Source organism: Dama dama, chromosome 17 (genome assembly GCF_033118175.1).
Source record: "Dama dama isolate Ldn47 chromosome 17, ASM3311817v1, whole genome shotgun sequence".
Lineage (NCBI taxonomy): Eukaryota > Metazoa > Chordata > Mammalia > Artiodactyla > Cervidae > Dama > Dama dama.
Window position 1 is genome coordinate 64,040,511 of NC_083697.1, and position 21,862 is coordinate 64,062,372.

At 41.8% G+C, this 21,862-nt stretch overlaps 2 protein-coding genes across 20 annotated transcripts in view; one reads left to right on the forward strand and one right to left on the reverse strand.

Annotated features, from left to right (window-relative positions):
* On the forward strand, positions 1-20,405 carry LOC133071811 (uncharacterized). The gene is made up of 2 exons (XM_061164656.1): positions 1-1,342; positions 16,422-20,405. Exons 1-2 carry the CDS (start codon positions 1,076-1,078, stop codon positions 17,055-17,057), a joined length of 903 nt encoding a protein of 300 aa, XP_061020639.1. The 5' UTR covers positions 1-1,075; the 3' UTR covers positions 17,058-20,405.
* Positions 1-21,862, reverse strand: part of APBB2 (amyloid beta precursor protein binding family B member 2) — a 357,050-nt gene that overhangs the window by 249,811 nt on the left and 85,377 nt on the right. The gene's annotated exons all lie outside the window — the stretch shown is intronic.

Below are 21,862 nucleotides of genomic sequence, written 5' to 3' on the forward strand. Positions count from 1 at the left end.
TGGCGCAGAGACAAAAAGGTAACAAAGTCAGATTACAGACTAAAAATCAAGATGCCACATAGCTATTCAGAATCTCTGCATAATTAAAATACAGATTTCACTGGAATATCTGAATGATGAACTGTGTTATCTACTTTTCTTTCAGAACAGTACTAACAAGACTTGCTAAATCTAGGTGGTGTTTTGACTTGTCGCCTTATTTTTAAAGTTACTGAAGCGGGAACCAGCAAGGCTCTTGGCAACCATTCACGGTAAAAATGTCCTTCTCGGGGAGTCATAAAAAGCAACTGAGGGAGGATCTGGACTTCTAATTATACTGCGACTTGGGAGGGAAGGTCTTCTGAAATCACACTTGCCTGCCCCACCTTCCAAAGATGAGCTCATCTCACAAACACAGAAGTGGGTTGTAAATAGACATGAACAGTAACAACTTCAGAAATTCATCAACAACTTATAAATGCCCGTCAGATGTACCCACTAAAGCACACTTCACTTTTGCAGGTGGGAATGAGAAGAGTCTTGTTAACTTATTTCTAATGAAACAGAAAACCTCAAAATTCTGTGTGATGATGATCCCACTTAAAACATCAGTTACTTCCTCCCACAATCTTGCAAATGAATACATAGGTAGTATCTCATTCATAAGAGAAACGAGTTTCAGTAGGTGTAACAGACGCCACAGGTAAATATTAATCTGAAGTCTAAACCTGTCAGGCTCCCCCGCACTGACCGGGCTGCAGAGAGACGTTATTTTAAGAAGTGTGATAAACTTGTTTAAACACTGTAGGAGATTGAGAAACAGGTCCATGAGGAGGAGGCAGGGGTACGGTCACCACCGGCAGTCAGAGATCCACAGACATCACCAGACATCACTTGTGATTACGGCCACGGTTACAGTTTAGAGTGTTACATTACGCAGTGTGGACTCTCAAGCCAGGGTTTTCTGTTTTTACACGAATATCCCTGAGACATCAGTGTAGTATACCACATGGCACACTCAGTTCTCCTCTGACTCTCGTGTTTGATATCACAGGGAACAACTTGAGCATAACTCGACTTTCACATTTGTTTAGGCATGATTTCACAGTGCAACAGCAGAAGGCTGCACGGGGCGGAACCCAGCTGCCCAAGGTTGCGGAGAACGCACCAAGCCACACCTCAAACACCTGCCAGCGACCGCAGCTCCCCGCAAGGGTGCCAAGCCCCGGTCCTCCACACCGGCTGTCCCGACTTTGCTTCTGATTTCAGATTACCCGCCCTGCCATCACCTCACAGTGACTCACAAGCCGTGACCCTTCCAGGGCCTCACTCAGTCCACAGGAAACATCAGGGTTTGCTCAAGGTAAAGTGCTGTGTTGTACTTTTTATCTATTTATTTCTTAACCCAACAAATATGTGTAAAATCGTGCTCCAATTTTTATCCAGTTCCCATTCTATTTTTTTTAACCTTTAACCAACAAAGGTTTTGGAGCGTATGTCCCTAATCCCACTTTTCCCTTGAGCACTGGTGGGGGGGAGGCTGGGGCGGGGCGGCGAGGCAGCGTGTTATGATTCTGCGTAGCATGGCGGTTTTTAGAAACACATGCATTGCACTTTAGCAGAACTGACTGTATAACAACCACTGTTTATAAGGATGCTTGTGATTTAAATCAGAGGAGCTAAATTAGGATTTTCATATATTTTCATTATGTTAAAGACAATAGCAATATATGTCATACAATTTTAGAAAGAATCTCACATTTTAGGTTTTACAGTAACCTAGTATGAACACTTTTAAGGGTGTTTCAGCTACATGAAAAATTTATTTATTAGAAGTTCCCTGATGGTCTTATTAATAAATAAGGCATTACTGTATCATTCTGGAGAGACCAACATGATGGTGTTATAAAGACAGATTCTCGCAGAGGAGGACTTATCCGGAATTGCTAGAGAGGACAAACTGAATTACTTGTCATTCCTTGAAACCAATAAATCTTTAAAAGATTGAATTTATCCTTTAAAAAAGTCCAAGATGTACACAAAGATATGTACAAAAAGTTTTCCATTACAATAACATATTAAGCAATTTTAAAACAAATGTTTGGCAATAGGATAAACAGTTTTTTTAAATCTGTAAGATACTTAACAAAATGAGAAAATGTTTCTAAGCAGTGTTCACTGGGGAGTGCTGGCTACAGGATGGATGATACGTTCAATGTGATCCCAATTTTTTTAAAGTACCTATATCTAGAAAAAAAGACTATAATGAAAACAAGTCAATATTTGAATAGTTGCTAATTAAAGATAACAAAAATAGAGTAGAATAATTTTTACTTTCTTCGCATTTTCCTGTGGTATCCAAATTTTCCACATAATCAAGTCTACTTTTACAGTTAGAAATAACAATATGCTATATAAAAATAGGACGAAGGCATCTGGTGGGAAAAAACTCTTTTTATCCCACTTCAATTTCAAATGTGAATCCAGCCAGTAAAATGAACACCAGCCCAAGAACAAGGACACCAGATGCTACCTTCACAAGCATTAACAGTCACAGAAAGTATTTTCCATCTCATTCAAAGGCAAATACAGTCCCAAAAGAGATGTTCAAAGTATACAGATCAGTTATAAAAGCCAAAATATAATTTGCTTTTACTGGCTAGAAGAGTTATGGATTTAGTAAAATCCAGATTAAGGAAGATTTTTAATTACATAATTACATATAAGCTGTTTTAATGTCTGAAAGAAATTTAGTGATGAATGAAGAAACTGTGCTCTGGATATAACTCCTTTCAAACAAGATCAAGATTAAAGAAATACAAGAAGCAATGGCTTTGGTTATAGGGATGAATGCCTCACCACGGGGAGTTTTCAACAGAAAGTAAGAAAAGAGAGCTGGATCTTTATGACCTCCGAAAGAACTGTTATATTACAATTTCCCCGATAACCATAAAAACTGGGCTTTGAAAATAACTCATTTGCCAAAAATGGTGATTCCTTAGTCACCAGTCCGCTTAGTTTAATCCCGTGCACTGAAATCCCGTCAGACCTGAATGGACAAAGTACTCAGGAGTCCAGGGCTAACGTGGGGCAATGTGGCCACCACACGCTTGAGTTCACGTCCTTATGCCCGCCAGCATCACATTTAAACCATGCGCCCCTTTTCATTATCAGTGTGACCTTACTAGCTTATCAAAGACCAAGTAACTATTTGGTGCAGAGCAACTGCTTTAGTACCACTCTCCATCCTCAAGAATGCACTGAGGGTTAAAAATCAGGGGCGGGAGGGGTGCTGTTTCACAAAATTACAAAGCATCTGTCACATGTAATGTATACATCTGAGTAAGAACCATAGTCCTGTTGTACATAGATGTACTAGTCTCTGTTCTTTTTTTTAACTTCCAGAAATGCTGACTCCAATGAAAAACAAACAAAAACAACACCCTTCTGTTTCAAATTCGCTTTTGTGTTTTTAAGCATTTTTGAAAGTTCCCCATCGCATGGAAACAATTAACTACTGGCTTCATGTTTTCTTTTGTTTCATAGAAGAGAAAAGGCAAATTGAACATTTTAATTACGCTATCTACAAAGAGAGATCACGGAGGTGATACTGAGTTCTAGAAAAATCAGTCGGTTCAAATTCAAGAGCAAAGGCTTCATTTTATCAAAAGCATGTTGATTACTTTAGAAAATAACTTAGAAATTCTTGGCTTCTATGTTTTATAAGTTGCTGCCTAAAATGCTGCACATATGCAGCTTTAATAATTTGTAACCAAATATTATAATCAACAAGTAAATTCAAATATTGCTTTCAATTAGGAGTGTTGAAAATAAAAACTATGAGTTTTAATTTTTACAAGAAGACATGCTGAAATATACATTTACCTATACACACCTCACACTAAGGGATTCTCAGTATGGAAACCATATTTCTTAAACTGCTCTAAGAATTAGCATACATGTAGCTCAGGGGGATACACTCTCTCAGCATTACTGGATATAAAAAAGGGCAACCAATTTTCAGAGTCTACCTGGAAAATAAGCAGAAATTATTTTCTCAGGCTCTCCAGTCACTCCCTGGGCAGAATTCCAACATAATCTAAATTGGTCTTGGCCCTATCTCACCCCCCGCTTTTGCATCACTGAGCCACCTCTGGTCCAAAGCCCAGTGACCTTCAATTTCCACGGCCTCTTCCTTTCACTGGTTCTTCTCTTCCAACTTCTAGACTCCGGCTGACTCCATGTGAATATCTCAGAAAAGCTGGGGATTGAGGGACTTTAAACAAATGATTCATAAATTTTAACTTTCTCTGGATTTTATGCATTTTTAGAGAAAAGCTTGAATACCCAGATCCTGTCTTTCTCAATACTGTAACTCACTGGAGAAATAGTTGAATCCAGGCCTGGAGGGCAAGGAAAGTACAATACAAGCCTAGAACATCTCACTATGCCAGAAAGCAAGAAGTGCTCCAATATTAATGCAGACATGACACGGACAAAGGAGCTGCCTTGAAGGGGCCCCCACTAACAGTCTGAGCGAGGAAAAGAATGATATGGATAAGCTGTAACACGTTCAACAGATCTTCATGCAAAAGGGGATACTGGAATGCTCCTTACAAAGACAGCCAGCTAACAAACACCAAAGGGACAGCAGAAACAGAAAATCCCACTTTGCAACCACCGACGCAATGATTGATTCAGTCAAGGCTCATTAACAGACACCAAGACCATTAGGGGAAGGGTTGCTGTGGAACAGGATACTCACACAGTCTCAGAGTATCACCCTTTGGATTACGTATCACTTACCTAGGGGAAAAGGTATCCTTATAATGGAGAGCTCTGGCAGACCACCTTACCCAAGTGATGGCTGGTATAAGCACTTACAGGGTAACTGAACGTCACGTCTCCACTATGTAATGTGTCTGTCAAAATGCTTAATCTGTATCTTATCGTAAACTAACAATCAAGTCCAGATTGTGGTACTTTCTATAAGAAAACTATCTTGGAATTTTCCAAGATATCAGTGCCACGAATAACAAAAATAAATGAAAACAGGGTGATTGTTCTGGATAAAAGGAAAAGAGACAAAATGCAATGAATGACTGTTGGTGAACTTTGGATGAGGAGAAGGGTTATAAAAGACATTACTGGAATAACTGGGGAAATCTGAATCGGTATTATGGGCTGTGTGGGAGAACACTCTTGTGCTTGTGAAATAACATGTGAAAGTAATTGAGGTAAAGGGTCACGCATGACCTTGATAATTAATTCAAATGGTTCAGTGAAAGTATTTTTAAAGTATATGTATTCAGAGACAGAAAGAAACAGAGAGAAAACAAATTTGGCAAAATGTAAGCATTTTATATGGCAGGCTATAACCTATAAAAGCCAGTAACTATGGTTACTTATAGGTTAGGTCTACTCCATATAAAGAGATAATATAGGAGCTTATGGTTGAAACTGACACAAAAAGATTAATTCTTGTAACACAAAAATTACAGCATTTGCTACTGCTGCTGCCTAAGTCACTTCAGTTGTGTCCGACTCCGTGTGACCCCATAGACGGCAGCTCACCAGGCTCCCCCGTCCCTGGGATTCTTCAGGCAAGAACACTGGAGTGGGTTGCCATTTCCTTCTCCAATGCATGAAAGTGAAAAGGGAAAGTGAAGTCGCTCAGTTGTGTCTGACTCTTCGCGACCCCATGGACTGCAGCCCACCAGGCTCCTCCGTCCATGGGATTTCCCAGGCCAGAGTACCGGAGTGGGTTGCCGTTTCCTTCTCCACTTTCTGGTCCATCCAGTCTCAGAAGTGCAGTTTCATCTTTTACTTCAGTCCCCACCTGCCCCGTCTTCCTCGTTCACATACTCAGGGCCGTATCAGCCACAAGGCCTCTCGCGGTCCAGGAAGAAACGGCCTCTCTTTTCTCTGTTTCTCCTCAGTATTTTTATCTATGGCACTTACTTGGCACTTTTAAAATATTGTTGCCACACAGAACCGATTCTACACTCACTGTAGGTAAGAGCTTTATTATGTCACCTCATTTAAAAAAAAAAAAGAAAAAAACAACACTGTAATTCTGTGAAGTACTTTATTATTTTGCTATTTATGGAATGGATAGTCAGGAGAAATAGCTTGTCTGAGGTCACAAAGTTGATCTACCCTAATACCAAAGTGCTTCAGATTTTATTTATCATTTTAAACACTGCCCCTGCCCTTAAATCAAGCGCAGACTCCTTGAAGAAGGGGATCATTTTATCTGGCTCTGCGCTCTCTCCAGAGTCTAGCAACCCTCATAACTCATGTTCACAGAATTATATTTCAAGACTCAGCTCAGAGACCATTTTTCTTCCTGACTTCCAGACTCCCTCTGTGCCCTCCCCCTTGCCCTCTGAAGGCTTCTCGGGCAGTGTAGGCACGCCCTAACTGCGGGGCTTGTGGGGGCCACATGTGTGCCCTGGAACACAGTAGGCACTTAATGCATGTTCACCCGAAGAAATGTTTCTGTATGAGACAGCTGGGTTCCTTATCAAGGCTGCTACGCCTTGCCAGAAAACTGATCTCCACTTTTATCATTATCACATACTGAGGAAATTATTTTAAGAAAGAGTGACAGTGGGAAAATGGAGATAAACAGTCTTGGTCCTTGGGTCCTATTCACTTCATCTGCTGTCCCAGGTATACTGTGTTCTGCAGAAGTGCTTCTGAATTTTAACATATACAAAGTATCACTCAATACAAATTACAATTCAGTATATCATAGGGCTTCCCAGGTGGCGCTAGTGGTAAAGAACCCGCCTGCCAACGCAGGAGACCTAAGAGATGGAGGTTTGCTCCCTAGGTTGGGAAGATCCCCAGGAGGAGGGCACAGTAGCCCAGTCCTGTATTCTGCCTGGAGAATCCCATGGACAGAGGAGCCTGGCAGGCTGCAGTCCGTGTAGACCAACACAGAGTCGGTCACGACTGAAGCGACTCAGCACGCACAGAGCATATCGTGGTACAGTCTGAGATTCTGTGTTTCTTTTTTGGGGGTGGGGGGGTGGGTAAAGGATGCAAACAAGAGGCTAACCAAGATTCTGTATTTCTAACAAGCTCCCAGGAGATGTCTGTGCTGCTCATCTATGGACCACACTCTTGAGGAACAAAAGTCCTAGACTGTAACAGTGAAGCTGTTCCTATTTTAAGAGAAAAAGCATGTAGGCTAAATGACCAGACATGAATTCACAGTGTTAATGCTAGTTATCTCCGGGTTTCTTCTTTCCATGTTTCTATAATTTCCAAGTACTCTATAATGACTCTTGCTGATGGAAATAAAACTTTAAATTCTATATATACCCACGCATAAAAAACTCTCCATTTGGACACTTCTACTCTGCTCAGCTACATCTTTGTTTAAGCAACAAATATACTTAAAAGGACCAGACTTGGGAAATAACAAGATGGTGAATTTAGCAATTCTCTGTCTGCTCATTTTAACATGTAAATTAACATAAAATAGTAATTACCCTTAACAAGCAGTCACCACCACAAGCATTGTTTTGCTCAGGTTCCTTTCCCTTAAAGGAAAGAGAAAGAACTCATTCAGGTAGAAGACAATAAAAGGCAAACCAAATTAAGGACAGGAGAAAAACCAGGCAGGCGCTCCACTGAACTTCGTCCAAGTGGGTCAACAGAACCTGGTGAAGTTGAAACGAAGGTGGAAACGCGTTCTCCCAGCAGAAGCAGGGTGGGCTGGGTTCCCCGCCAAGGCTAAGTGGAATAAATTAGAGCGGCATTCACCAGGCACCTGCAAGTGAGGTGGAAAGAAATGGTCCTCAGAGGACCTCCCTTCCAAAGTGTACCAAGGGGAGACCGTTGCGAAAAGGCAATTAGAGGACACCTGTCTGCAGGAAGCACGCCCCAAAGACCTGACTCCTTCTCCTCCATGGGGTTCCCAAGGACGCCAGGTTTAGTCTATCCAGCTGCCGAAGCTGCAGCCCCGGCAGGCAGGCCCCTCATAACCACTCTGTACCTGCAGCTATTCCAGACACTGGCCCAGGCCCCCGGTGTCTGCGAAGTGACGAAGACAAGGCAGGCGTCCAAGCACTGCTCCTCTGTCACCAGAGTGTTCCTGGTTAGAGCAGGATGGACAAGGTTCTGCACTCCCTGTTTCCAACCCACAGTTCTAGATGACTTTTTCCCGTAAAGAAATATTGCAAAACTCACTGTGAAATTACCTGAGAGGACGGGAACTTAGAGTCTGGAAGGCTTATATATACACTAGGACTAAAAATCACCTCTGTGTGTCTATTAAGAATGTGGTTTCATATCTGTAAAGTTTAGACATGCTAGACATTCGGCTCAACTGAAAACAGTGAGTCACTGTTTCTTTGCTGAATCCTGTGAGTCTAGAGCTGGACCCATTCAAGGCAAATAAACATACGCTGAGGTTTTTTAAAAATGTGATCATTTGAGATTTCAAAAGTAATGTCAAAGTCATCATCTTAATGGGAGGAAAAAAAAATCTGAAATCTACTTGGACTTCCTTACAGTTCTTTTATTGAAATTCAAATTGTTTTTACTTTGAATTACAGGAATTGTAGATGGCAAGGGAGAAAGCACCATAATCTTCTTAGTGATCCAAAGCCTACAAGTCCTAATATCTTAGTTGGAATTTTAGATTTAAAGAGACTTAGGAAGCATGACAAATAAAATGCAATGCATGGTCTTTAGCTTGGATTCTGGTTTTTAAGAATGTTTTTAATGTTAAAGACTTAGAAGACTAAGTCTCTCGGAAGTTTGACTATGGATTGATAATAAATGATATTTGGGGATTATTATCTAGTTTGCTGGTCATCATAATAGTATTGCATTTACATAAGGCAGCTTCTGTATTTTTTGGAAATGCATGCTAAAGTATTTAGGGGTAAAATGCCATGAATTCTAAAATTTATTTTTAAGTGGTTCAGCAAAAAATAATATATGTAAATTTATACACATGAAGTAAATAGGAAAAATGTTAATAATCACTGAAATTAGACAAGGGTTCTATGGGTGTTCATTGCAGTATTCTTTACACTGTTTTTCTATTTGAAAAATTTTAGAAGAAAAGTTTAAATCTGTATCAAAAACACATATGGCCCTAATAGTTTTATCTACCCTGTCTTGCCATACTAGACCACAGTCTTTTCTCCAGAAGACCTCGCTCCCATCTTCCACCTCTGTAACTTTGTGTATTACATGCTCTCAATTTCTCCCTCTGGTGAAGGCTGATTCATTCTTTCAGGTCAATCTCCAATGCTACCTCCTCTTTCCTAACCTCTGCCCAACGTGATGCATCTCCCCTTTTCTGACTGCCTATGACACCTTGTACCTCTCATCACACTTACCACATTCCATCCTGCAAGATAAACGCTGACTCTGACCTTTACTGAGTGCTTCCCACACGTGAGGCCGTGGTCACAGGCTCTCACATGCATTCTTTCCTCTCTTCGTTTCTTTCCTACCCCGCTGTGGTAGGAGTTGCCATGATCCTGCTTCCACAGGTGAGAAGAGAGGTATGAGGGGCTTGGTGACTCGTTCACAGGGTTAGTAAGTGCAGTGCCCGGCTTCATTCAAACACAGCCCACTGCATTCAGATGCTGAGGCCCCCGTGTGCATGTCATCAGCACGGTGGCCTGATCCTTCCCTAATGACAATTTAAGGACAGGTAGAGCATATTATTTATTTATTCACTCAACCAATAATCACTGAAAAGCCACTATTATCCAGAAACAACTGCCCTATGCAATGGGGTCAAGTTGTGAACATCAACATTTTAGCAATCAGTGAACTAAATTAGACTGGAATGGGTGAATTTAACTCAGATGACCATTATATCTACTACTGTGGGCAAGAATCCCTTAGAAGAAATGGAGTACCCATCATAGTCAACAGAAGAGTCTGAAATGCAGTACTTGGATGCAATCTCAAAAACGACAGAATGATCTCTGTTCATTTCCAGGGAAAACCATTCAATATCACAGTAATCCAAGTCTATGCCCTGACCAGTAATGCTGAAGAAGCTGAAATTGAATGGTTCTATGAAGACTGACAAGACCTTCTAGAACACACATCCAAAAAAGATGTCCTTTTCATTATAGGGGACAGGAATGAAAAAGTAGGAAGTCAAGAAATACCTAGAGAAACAGGCAAACTTGGCTTTGGAGTACAGAATGAAGCAGGGCAAAGGCTAATAGAGTTTTGCCAAGAGAACAGACTGGTCATAGCAAACACCCTCTTCCAACAACACAAGAGAAGATTCTACACATGGACATCACCAGATGGTCAACACCAAAATCAGACTGATTATATTCTTTGCAGCCAAAGATGAGAAACTCTATTCAGTCAGCAAAAACAAGACCAGGAGCTGACTGTGGCTCGGTTCATGAACTCCTTATTGACAAATTCAAACTGAAATTGAAGAAAGTGGAGAAAACCACTAGACCATTCAGGTATGACCTAAATCATGTCCCTTATGACTATACAGTGGAAGTGATAAATAGATTTAAGGGACTAGATCTGATAGACAGAGTGCCTGATGAACTATGGATGGAGGTTCGTGACATTGTATAGGAGACAGGGATCAAGACAATCCCCAAGAAAAAGAAATACAAAAAGGCAAAATGGTTGTCTGAGGAGGCCTTACAGATAGCTGTGAAAAGAAGAGAAGCAAAAGGCAAAGGAGAAAAGGAAAGATATACCCATTTGAATGTAGAGTCCCAAAGAATAGGAAGGAGAGACAAGAAAGCCCTCCTCAGTGATGAATGCAAACAAATAGAGGAAAACAACAGAATGGGAAAGACAAGAGATCTCTTCAAGAAAATTAGAGATACCAAGGGAATATTTCATGCAAAGATGGGAACAATAAAGGACAGAAATGGTATGGACCTAACAGAAGCAGAAGATATTAAGAAGAGGTGGCAAGAATACACAGAAGAACTGTACAAAAAAGATCTTCACGACCCAGGTAATCATGATGGTGTGCTTCCTCATCTAGAGCCAGACATCCTAGAATGCGAAGTCAAGTGGGCCTTAGGAAGCATCACTACGAACAAAACTAGTAGAGGTGATGGAATTCCTGTTGAACTATTTCAAATCCTAAAAGATGATGCTATGAAAGTTCTGCACTCAATATGACAGCAAATCTGGAAAACGCAGCAGTAGTAGTGGCCATGGGACTGGAAAAGGTCAGTTTTCATTTCAACCCCAAAGAAAGGCAATGCCAAAGAATGCTCAAACTATTGCACAACTGCACTCATTTCACATGCTAGCAAAGTAATGCTCAAAATTCTCCAAGCCAGGCTTCAACAATACATGAACTGTGAACTTCCAGACGCTCAAGCTACATTTAGAAAAGGCAGAGGAACCAGAGATCAAATTGCCAACATCCACTGGGTCATAGAAAAAGCAAAAGAGTTCCAGAAAAACATCTATTTCTGCTTTATTGACTATGCCAAAGCCTTTGACTGTGTCGATCACGGAAACTGTGGAAAATTCTGAAAGAGATGGGAATACCAGATCACCTGACCTGCTTCCTCAGAAATTTGTATGTAGGTCAAGAAGCAAGTTAGAACTGGACATGGACCAACAGTGGTTCCAAATAGGAAAAGGAGTATGCAAGGCTGTATGTTGTCACCCTGCTTATTTACCTTATATGCAGAGGACATCATGAGAAACACTGGGCTGGATGAAGCACAAGCTGGAATCAAGATTGCTGGGAGAAGTATCAATAACCTCAGATATGCAGATGACACCACCCTTATGGCAGAAAGTGAAGAAGAACTAAAGAGCCTCCTGATGAAAGTGAAAGAGGAGAGTGAAAAAGTCGGCTTAAAGCTCAACATTCAGAAAACTAAGATCATGGCATCCAGTCCCATCACTTCGTGGTAAATAGATGAGGAAACAGTGGAAACAGTGACAGACTTTATTTTTCTGGGCTCCAAAATCACTGCAGATGGTGATTGCAGCCATGAAATTAAAAGACGCTTACTCCTTGGAAGGAAAGTTACGGCCAACCTAGATAGCATATTAAAAAGCAGAGACATTATTTTGCCAACAAAGGTCCGTCTAGTCAAGGCTATGGTTTTTCCAGTGGTCATGTATGGATGTGAGAGTTGAAAAGGAAAGCTGAATGCAGAAGAATTGATGCTTTTGAACTGTGGTGTTGGAGAAGACTCTTGAGAGTCCCTTGGACTGCAAGGAGATCCAACCAGTCCATCCTGAAGGAGATCAGTCCTGGGTGTTCATACTTTGGCCACCTGATGCGAAGAAACTGACTCATTGGAAAAGACCCTGATGCTGGGAAAGATTGAAGGCGGGAGGAGAAGGGGACGACAGAGGATGAGATGGTTGGATGGCATCACTGACTCGATGGACATGAGTTTGAGTAAACTCTGGAAGCTGGTGGTGGACAGGGAGGCTTGGCGTGCTACAGTCCACAGGGTCGCAAAGAGTTGGACATGACTGCTTTTTCTATGGACATGACTGAACGACTGAACTGAACTGAAAGTTTTGAGCGAAGAGGACAGTTTTGACTTAAGTAAAAGGAAATCTGAACAAACTACGGACTTGAATCAACCCTGGATACTCATTGGAAAGACTGATGCGGAAGTTCCAGTACTCTGGCCACCTGATGTGAAGAGTCAACTCATTGGTACAGACTCTGAGGCTGGGAAAGATTGAAGGCAAAAGGAGAAAAGAGTGGCAGAGGTTGTGATGGGTAGATAGTATCACCAACTCAGTGGACATGAATTTGAGCAAACTCCAGGAGATCGTGAAGGACAGGGAAGCTTGGTGTGGGGCAGTCCATGGGGTCTCAAAGAGTTGGGCACGACTTAGTGACTGAACAACAATAAAAGGAACGTAAAGACGTTAATAACAGAGGAAATAGAATGAGAGGGTTAATGAGAACTCTGCACTACCATCCCAGTCTGTCTGCAAACCTAAAACTGTTCTACAAAAAGATAGTCTGTTTTAGAAAAGGAAAAATAGAGTGTCACTATGAGATCAGTTTTCTTGATTGGCTCATCAACTACCTATATCATCAGTTTCAAAGAAAAGTGGTTAGGCCATTCTAGCAAAAGGATCAATATTGTATTAATGACATGTGATTTGGGGAGCGAATCAGAACTAGGATCTCCAACTGAATGTGTGGAACGTGTTTTTTAAACCTAATATCACACATGTATGTCCTTCTCCTCATACAACACTAACATGCTTCAGGCTCCAGGTTCTCCAGCTTAATTCACAATGCTTTAATGAACATACCCAGGAAGGAATTTACCACACCTCCTACCTCTCTAAGTCAACTCAAGTTCTTAAAGTCTCAGAAAAACCCTACGAAGTTCAATTTCTGTTTTAAGTATGGGTTTCTGTTTTCTTAAAGAATCACAGTTTCAAGTCCCACGCTATATAGCCATCTCAAATCCAGAACTTTAGGCACCTACACATTAACATACCCAACCATCCTATGCCTGATTCTTCCCTAAAAAAGAGAACTCGGCCTTTCAGATACTGTTTAGAAACGTTTCTCGACTTTAATCAATGACTCTCTTCACTGCATGTGTGATATCAGCTACATTTCCATATATAAAAACTTTCCTATGGGGAGTTAGTCTAATAAATCACCATGAGTAACAGTATCTCCTTTTTTAGATCTAACTCCTGGAAAACTACAGATCATCACAGTCATGTAAATATTTAACAGACACCATTTGACAATATTAACCACAGTAAGAAGTAACAACATTGAGAGTATTTCACTGTGGTACATTTTGGAAGTCTCATAAAAGTACTGCAATATGGATGGTAAAGATACCATCACCAGGGGCTTCCCTGGCTGGTTAAGACTCCACCTTCCACTGCAGGGGACACAGGTTCCATCCCTGGCCAAGGAACTAAGATTCCATACACCAGATGGTGCAGTCAAAAAAAAGTGGCACCATTTTATAAACGAGGAAGATTGAGGTTTACAGTTGAAGTGAGAATTCATTCAAAGACAGCACTGCGTGACTTTGTCCCACTGGGGATTCTCCGAGGCCTGGCTGAAAGCCAACTATGCCACAGCTCTCTTCAGTCAGAAAGCCAGGGCCACTCCCTGAACTTGCCCACAGAGCTCGCCTCATCTCTGGAGGCATGCTTCTGTGCAGGCCACGCACCTGCTCATGCACTCAGTCTCCGGAGGAGAGCTGCATAAACCGACCCAGGACGAGGGCCCTGCCTCACTCACCCATCACCTGGCCTGTGTTGACACAACGCCTCGCACTCCGGGTGCTCCCTCGGCCCAGTGGCCCCTGACCACATAAACGATCCTGAGCTGCAAAGCTGATCCACAAGCCAAAGCCATGGAACAAAAACATACCCTGTTCTGGGGCTTGAAAACTAAAAGTTCAAGGCAACTTTTTTTTCATTGACCTTAAAGCAAAATAAATTAAGTTTTACAACATGGCTGATAACCACAGAAGAAAAGAGAGGGTGTTGTTTCCCCCGTGAGTCCTCAGCTAGGCCTCCAACTGGGGGCTGTGGACATTCAGGGAATGGTTCCCACCCAGATCCCAGAAAAAGAGCAGAGGAAAGTGAGTTTTACCAGCTATATAGTGTGAGTTCCTCCTACAGGAGCCACCCTCTACAAAGTAACACCTAAAGCCGACTTGTGCGCATTCCTCTTTCTATAGCTTTGCTGGCCAAATTGACCATTCTGTTATTAGAACCTTGGATTCTCTAAGTTGAATGAAAAGTCAAATATTTTTAAAATATCAAATCATTAAAAAAAAAATTCTCTGCTCCCCTGGTACAAAATAGAAAGGTTCTGATTTTGCAGAGAGAGGGACTGATTTGGAGTTAACTGCTCCTGCCTTGAAAGGAAACCAAAGGCTTCCAGTGCCCCAGGACATCACAGAAGCTGCTGAAAGAAGCAGTTTATTGAATAGTACTTCTGTGTCTTCAAAGTTTTAATATGTCTAACAGTGGAAAACTAAAACCATTTGGATCAAAGAGGCTAAAAAAAAAAAAATCAATGCTTCCTTTGTTTGTTTTTAACCAGAATAACCAAAACTGAATATAGTTCACCAGAGTATTAAATTTCTGTCTCACTGTAATTTTCCTTCTGTGTCCAACTATACAAGAGGCTTTTAAAAAACTAATAAAATGTTCAATCTTACCATCAATAATAATATGCTTTGAATTTTTCAGAAATGAAAGATAGGATTGTGGGTCTCTCCAAACCCTTTCTTGTGTGTCCAGTGGCATGTATTATAGGCTTGCTCTTCTGCATTCATGAGAAAAGTGACCCAGGAATACCAGAGGGAACTAAGGGGTGTGTGTGTGTGTGCACGCCAAGCACTGAGCCACAGTATGTCTGTGGGTGGGCTCAGAGTGGAGGAAGGCAAGCAACAAAGTTGGCATTCTTAAAAAGCGTCACAGGTTTCTCCTAAAATCTGAAATTTGACTCGCCCCTCCACTTTTCCACTCTGTTCTTTGCTCCAGGAAGCTGACAACGTGCTTCCTCAAAGCAATACTGAGGAAAAAGAACAAAGCTGAAAGCATAGTCCTCCCAGACTTTAGACTACATTACAAAGCTACAGTAATCAGAACAGCAGAGTACTGGCTTAAAAACAGACACCAGGATAAACGAACAGAACAGGGAGCCCAGAAATCAACCTCAGCCCTGCAGCCACCGCTCTACTCTCCAGTTTTCTCTTTTTGATTCCACATTTATGTGATACCACAGAGTATTTGTCTTTCTTTGTCTGACTTATTTTACTTAGCATAATACCCTCAAGGTCCATCCACATTGTCACAAATGGTAGGATTTCCTTCTTACTCAAGGCTGAATAATACTCCACACGGTGTATGTGTATGTGTGTATGTGTATATGCATGGATACACATATATGTGTATATATGTGTAATCCATGTAAAACATCTTCTCGTCTTTAGGTATTCCTCTGATGACATACATTTAGGTTATTCCATATCTTGGCTACTGTGAATAATACTGCAGTGAATGTGGGAATGTAGGTATCTCTTCAAGGCCCTGTTTCAATTTCCTTGGGATATATACCTAGAAGTGGGATTGCTGGATCATAGGTAGTTCTATTTCTAATGTGTTGGGGAACTGTCATACTGTTTTGTATGGTGGCTGCACCAATTCACACGCCAATCAACAGTACACGGGGTTTCCTTCCCTCCACATCCTCACCAGCACCCGCTGGTGTTCCTCTTTTGATAACGGCCATTCCCCAGAGGTGAGATGATTATCTCACTGTGATTTTGGTTTGTATCCCCCTAATCATTAGTGATGGTGATCAATTTTCATGTATCTGCTGGCCTTAGACCTTCACCACCTCTGGTTCAAAATTGGGAAAGGAGAATTTCAAGCCTGTATGTTGTCACTCTGCTTATTTAACTTATTTAACTTATATGCAGAGTACATCATGTGAAATGCCAGGCTGGATGAAGCATATGGTGGAATCAAGATTGCTGGGAGAAATATCAATAACCTCAGATATGCAGATGACACCCACTCTTATGGCAGAAAGTGAAGAAGAATTAAAGGGCCTCTTGATGAAGGTGAAAGAGGACAGTGAAAAAGATGGCTTAAAATTCAACATTCAAAAAATGAAGATCATGGCATCCAGTTCAATCTCTTCATGGCAGAGAGATGGGGAAACAATGGAAACAGTGAGAGGGTTTATTATCTTGGGCTCCAAAATCACTGTAGATGGTGACTGCAGCCATGAAATTAAAAGACGCTTGCTCCTTGAAAGAAAAGCTACGACAAAACTAGACAATGTATTAAAAAGCAGAGACATTACTTTGCCAAAGGTCCATATGGTCACAATGATGGTTTTTCCAGTAGGCATGTATAGATGTGAGAGTTGGAACATAAAGAAAGCTGAGCGCCGAAGAATTGATACTTCTGAACCGTGGTGTTGGAGAAGACTCCTGAGAGTCCCTTGGACTGCAAGGAGATCAAACCAGTTCATCCTAAAGGAAACCAACCCTGAATATTCATTGGAAGGACTGATGCTGAAGCTCCAATACTTTGGCCACCTGATATGAAAAGCTGACTCGTTAGAAAAGACCCTGATGCTGGGAAAGATTGAGGGCAGGAAGAGAAGGGGACGACAGAGGATGAGGTGGTTGATAGCATCAATGGACATGAGTTTGAGCAAGCTCTGGGAGATGGTGAAGGACAGGTAAGTCCGTCGTGCTGCAGCCATGGGGTCACAGAGAGTCAGACAGGACTGAGTGACTGAACAACAACCAAAACAGTACCTCTCATACAGCCTTCTCTTGCCTCAGCTCTCTCCATTCCCGTAACTTTCCTACACCGTGCTTATTACCCTGATACACGATGCATCCACCTGTTCATGGCCACCTCCTCCCGTGAGAATGCATGGTCCCATGCCTACTGTTTGAGAGATGGGCAGCGCACAGTCTGCACTCACTACATTTTTGTCAAATAAGTGATTTGGTTATTAGGGAGAAACAAAAAGAACTGCTGGTCTGCTTTCCTAGTGACTGCAACTACATTTCCAGTGACCAAGATTTTCAATGGCCATCTTTAGAGATGCTGTGGAAGGAATTCTGTAAATTAAAAGGTGAGTCTACATGAGGATTTTCTACACTGCACATCAAAGCCAGCAGAGTATGCAGTAAACAATAATAAAAAACCAAATAAACCTAACTGTTTACACCTGAGTGGCAAAGGCTTTCTGTAAAGCACCAGAATAAGCAACTTTCACTCTGCAAGCCTCAGAACCTCAGTCACCATTACTCAACTCTGCTGCTGCAGGACGTTAAGAGCCAGAAACAATACATCCGTGAATAAGCACAGCTATGTGCCAATAAAACTTTATCGATAAACACTGAACTATGTATAACTTTCACACGTCACAAAATATTGCTATTCTTTTAATTTTTATTCAAACACTTAAAAATGTGAAAACCATTCTAGAGTTGTGAACCATATAAAAACAGGCTGTGGACCAAGATTTGACCTCTATGCTATAAGTTTTCCAATTTACATCCTTTCTAAGGGTGGTTTTTGTTTTGTTTTTTCTACAAATGAAATACATTCTGGCCCATGAATCTCTTGGATATACAGTCTACAATTAATTAAGCATGGAATAGCTTTTGCTAAAGAGTAATAAGCTGGATAAACAGTTTATTTGGGTGAATAAACATTACTAATGCACCTTTTCAGGGCTGTCTTTCTACACAGATTTTGGTCATGTTCAAATGTCTGTCACCATCTTTTCCCTTATCTAAGTATTTTCATTTTTCAGCCTGTTTAAGAAATTTCAATCTGCTCTTTCTTCCTTTACAGAGAGGGGAACTGTAACAAAATCTTAGGACAGAGGGGAGAGTGGCTTCCCAAGGATTTGGGAAGGTGGATTCCAGTGCAGTGTTTCCTGATTAAGTGTACAATGTGTTGCTCAGACTTTGCTTCCAAGTACTCTCAGACACACTCTGTTGTGTGGGCCCTGGAATGAGGACTACTTAGACTGCAGGCGCTACTAGCACTCGGGGTCACCTGTCCCCATGAACCATAAAAATTTGCTGAAAATGCCAGGCTGGCAGTAACATAGCCAAAACATGTTATTTCATAACTTAAAGCAGAAGATTTTCAATTCCTCTCATTTATAACGGTAGCCTCATCTCTCTTCCAGAACAGCAATATATGAAAATACGGAATCTGAAGAAGCACTCTTCATGATATGACTCAGAAAAGTCGGCCAACATAGGGAAGAGGGATATTAACATTAAACACGCCTACTGGACCGTGGACACACTCTAGGGGATAGGAACACTTCACAATAGCCCTTCGGATGCTCTCAACATCCTGATGTTGGGCGTCCTGGAAACCCAATCAAGAAAGAATTCAAGAGGAAAGTTACCCCCAACTGTGTTCTCTAAGCATAGGAGACAAGGAACAAAACCCCAATTTATTTTAACCTAACTGATTACATACTCCACTTGCCCTACTCATCGTGCAAGGAGATCTATTGGAATGTGGGGTGAAAATTTTTTCAGTTTTCTGCAATGCCTCTGGTGCTCTTGCTTCTCAAATTTCCAAGTAAATCAAATTCAAATAATCAGGCCAAAGGAAGCCAGTGGTTTTCCAACTCCTACTGTAAGCAACACAGCCTACAGACTGACTGTGAAAACCACGGATTAAATTAAGCTTCACTTGAATTTCAAGATGCCAGAGACGGTCTCCTGAGAAAGAGGACTTGGCTTGTAACCCCGGTGTCTCACACGCATGGTCCAATTCACAGCAAAGACGGCCGTCCACAAAGCCTCTCCGTCTTCCCAGACCTCTCCTCCATTCTGCAAAGCTTGGAATACACACATCAATGGAAGCTGAGACATCAAATCACGGAAAGTTTTAAGATAAGCGCCTCCGCCTCATCTCATGCTCTTCATTGAGTTTCTGAGGGAAATGGAAATGCAGATGAGGCAGGCAGCTTCCAGCAAAAATAATCAGAAGTGAATAAGTACACCAAGGAATCACCACTGAAGCTGCCTGGCAATCCCATGGGCACTTAGATGACACGTTCTGTTGGGGAATAACCAGGGCCCCAGGGAGTCACCCTCTTCCATACATCCAGACTGGGATGCTGAAACCAGGTGATGGATGAAGTGGCGATGAGGACACCTCCCTGAACAAGCCTGGCTTCTGCCTGTATTCGTTTGCTAGGGCTGCCCTAACCAACCAACACAGATGGCACAGTTTACACGACAGAGATCTCTAAGCCCTACATCAAGGTGTCACCATCAAGGTGTTGACAAAGCTGTTCTGTTCTAAGGCCTCTCTCCTCGGCTTGGAGACGCTGCCTTCCTGCTGCTTCCTGCCCTGGTCTTCTCACTACACGTGTCTGTGTCCAGATTCCCTTGTCCTGTAAGAAACCAGTCATAACGAATTAAAGTCCACCTCCATGACCTCATGTTAACTGCTTCTCTGAAGACCCGATCTGCAAACATACAGTCACATTAGGCCTTCCACACAGGGATCTTGGGGGGACACAAGTCAGCCTCTTGCCCTGCTGGAATCACTGCTATGGCAGGGCTCTGTTTCCATTCATTCTGACCAGTGCCGGACGCTTGACAACGAACTGGTAACTCAGCTCTCACTATTCTGAAAATTAACTATCTTTTTTCATAATGAAAGGATATTACATTCAACAATGTCCCAACACCACTCTAATTTTGGTAACAACAACAACAAAAAAAACACAGCATGTAATTTTCACTGCCTTTATAAAATACTTTGTCACATACCAAATACAATTATAAAGAAAAGTCATTGGCAATGGGGCACAATGACTTGTGTCCACTAAGCCTCAGCTGCTTTCTTTTTTTTTTAAAGCAATTTGCACTGCAACAAAGATCACCACAAGAAAACATCAGGACACTCAGCTGACATTATCACAATGGAAGGCAAGTGTGAAAAAATACGTTCTCACTTATTTCATGTATACCTTTTCATGCAGACATTCATGTCTTTGCATGAAGGATTACTTACTGCTGTGTTCATCTGTGCTGCCAACTCTGGATATCAAATGGGTTTAGAAAAATAACACTAAGTGTTGTATACCTAAAACTAATTTAATATTGTAAGACAACTTATACTTCAATAAAACACACATGCCCAGACACATACTGAAATCAAGACTTCTACTCAAATGAGGTGTGTGGCCAGGAATATCATCAGTGAAATGTAACATTTAAAAATCCTGTATCTAACTGATTGCCAACTGAGCTACCAGCTACAAGCTCACTTGGTAAAGAATCCACCTGCAATGCAGGAGACCCAGGTTTGATCCCTGGGTGGGAAAGATCCCCTGGAGAAGGAAATGAATGGCAACCCACTCCAGTATTCTTGCCTGGAAAATCCCATGGACAGAGGAGCCTGTCCACCAAAATTTTGCAAACCACAAAATGATTACCAAAGCTCTTTTAAAAAGAAATACCAAAACCAGTATCATTTAAAGGTGAGCAACTGAACTGAACTGAATATCAATTTAAGCCTCCACAATTTCTGACCTTATAACCATTTATGTCCTCCAAATTTACCTATGTTATTTATCAATTCCATAAACATTTACTGAGACTGTACTATTTAGCAGGCACCATTCGAGGTGCTAGAGATACGTCACTAAACCAGATCCCTTCCCTCGTGGAACTGAGTCTGATAAGATAGACACAGCACTTCCCCTACTGTTATGCAAACATATTTTCCTTCCCAAGTTCCCAGATTAGGACATGGGTATCTGCAGCCTCCTAACTTCCCAAATACAAAACCTTGGCGCTATCTTGTATTTCTCATTCTCCATCACAACCCTCCTGGGGTCTCCAGTGGCCACTTCCAACCTTGCCTCCTCTACCTGCCTTTCTTAATACAGACAATATTACCACCTTCAAGCCCAGGCCATCAGCCCTGTGCTCCTCGCCTTTCACCAAATCCTGTTAATCCCACCCCTGGGATCCCTGCCCAGTCACTTCCAACCTCTCCACTCCATCACCACAATCCTGGTCGTTCTTCTTCTCAACTTACATCACATCCTCTCTGAAAGATGAAACCTGTAAAGCAGGAACAAGTGATCTTCTCACCTTCGTCTCTGCAATGCTCCTTGTGTTTGCACAGAACTCTGGACACACTTGTTAACTCAGTCTTTTGTACTCCTGGCCATCTCCCCACTAGACCATGTGCCCTGAGGGCAGGGCTTCTTACTTTTTTAAATTCTCAGCGACAAACACAACAGGCCAGCAGACGCTGTGTGCCTCTTGAAAGCCACGTATTCATCCGTGCGACAAGTAGGTATCAAGCACCCACTTCCCACCAAGCAACGCTTCTGGAG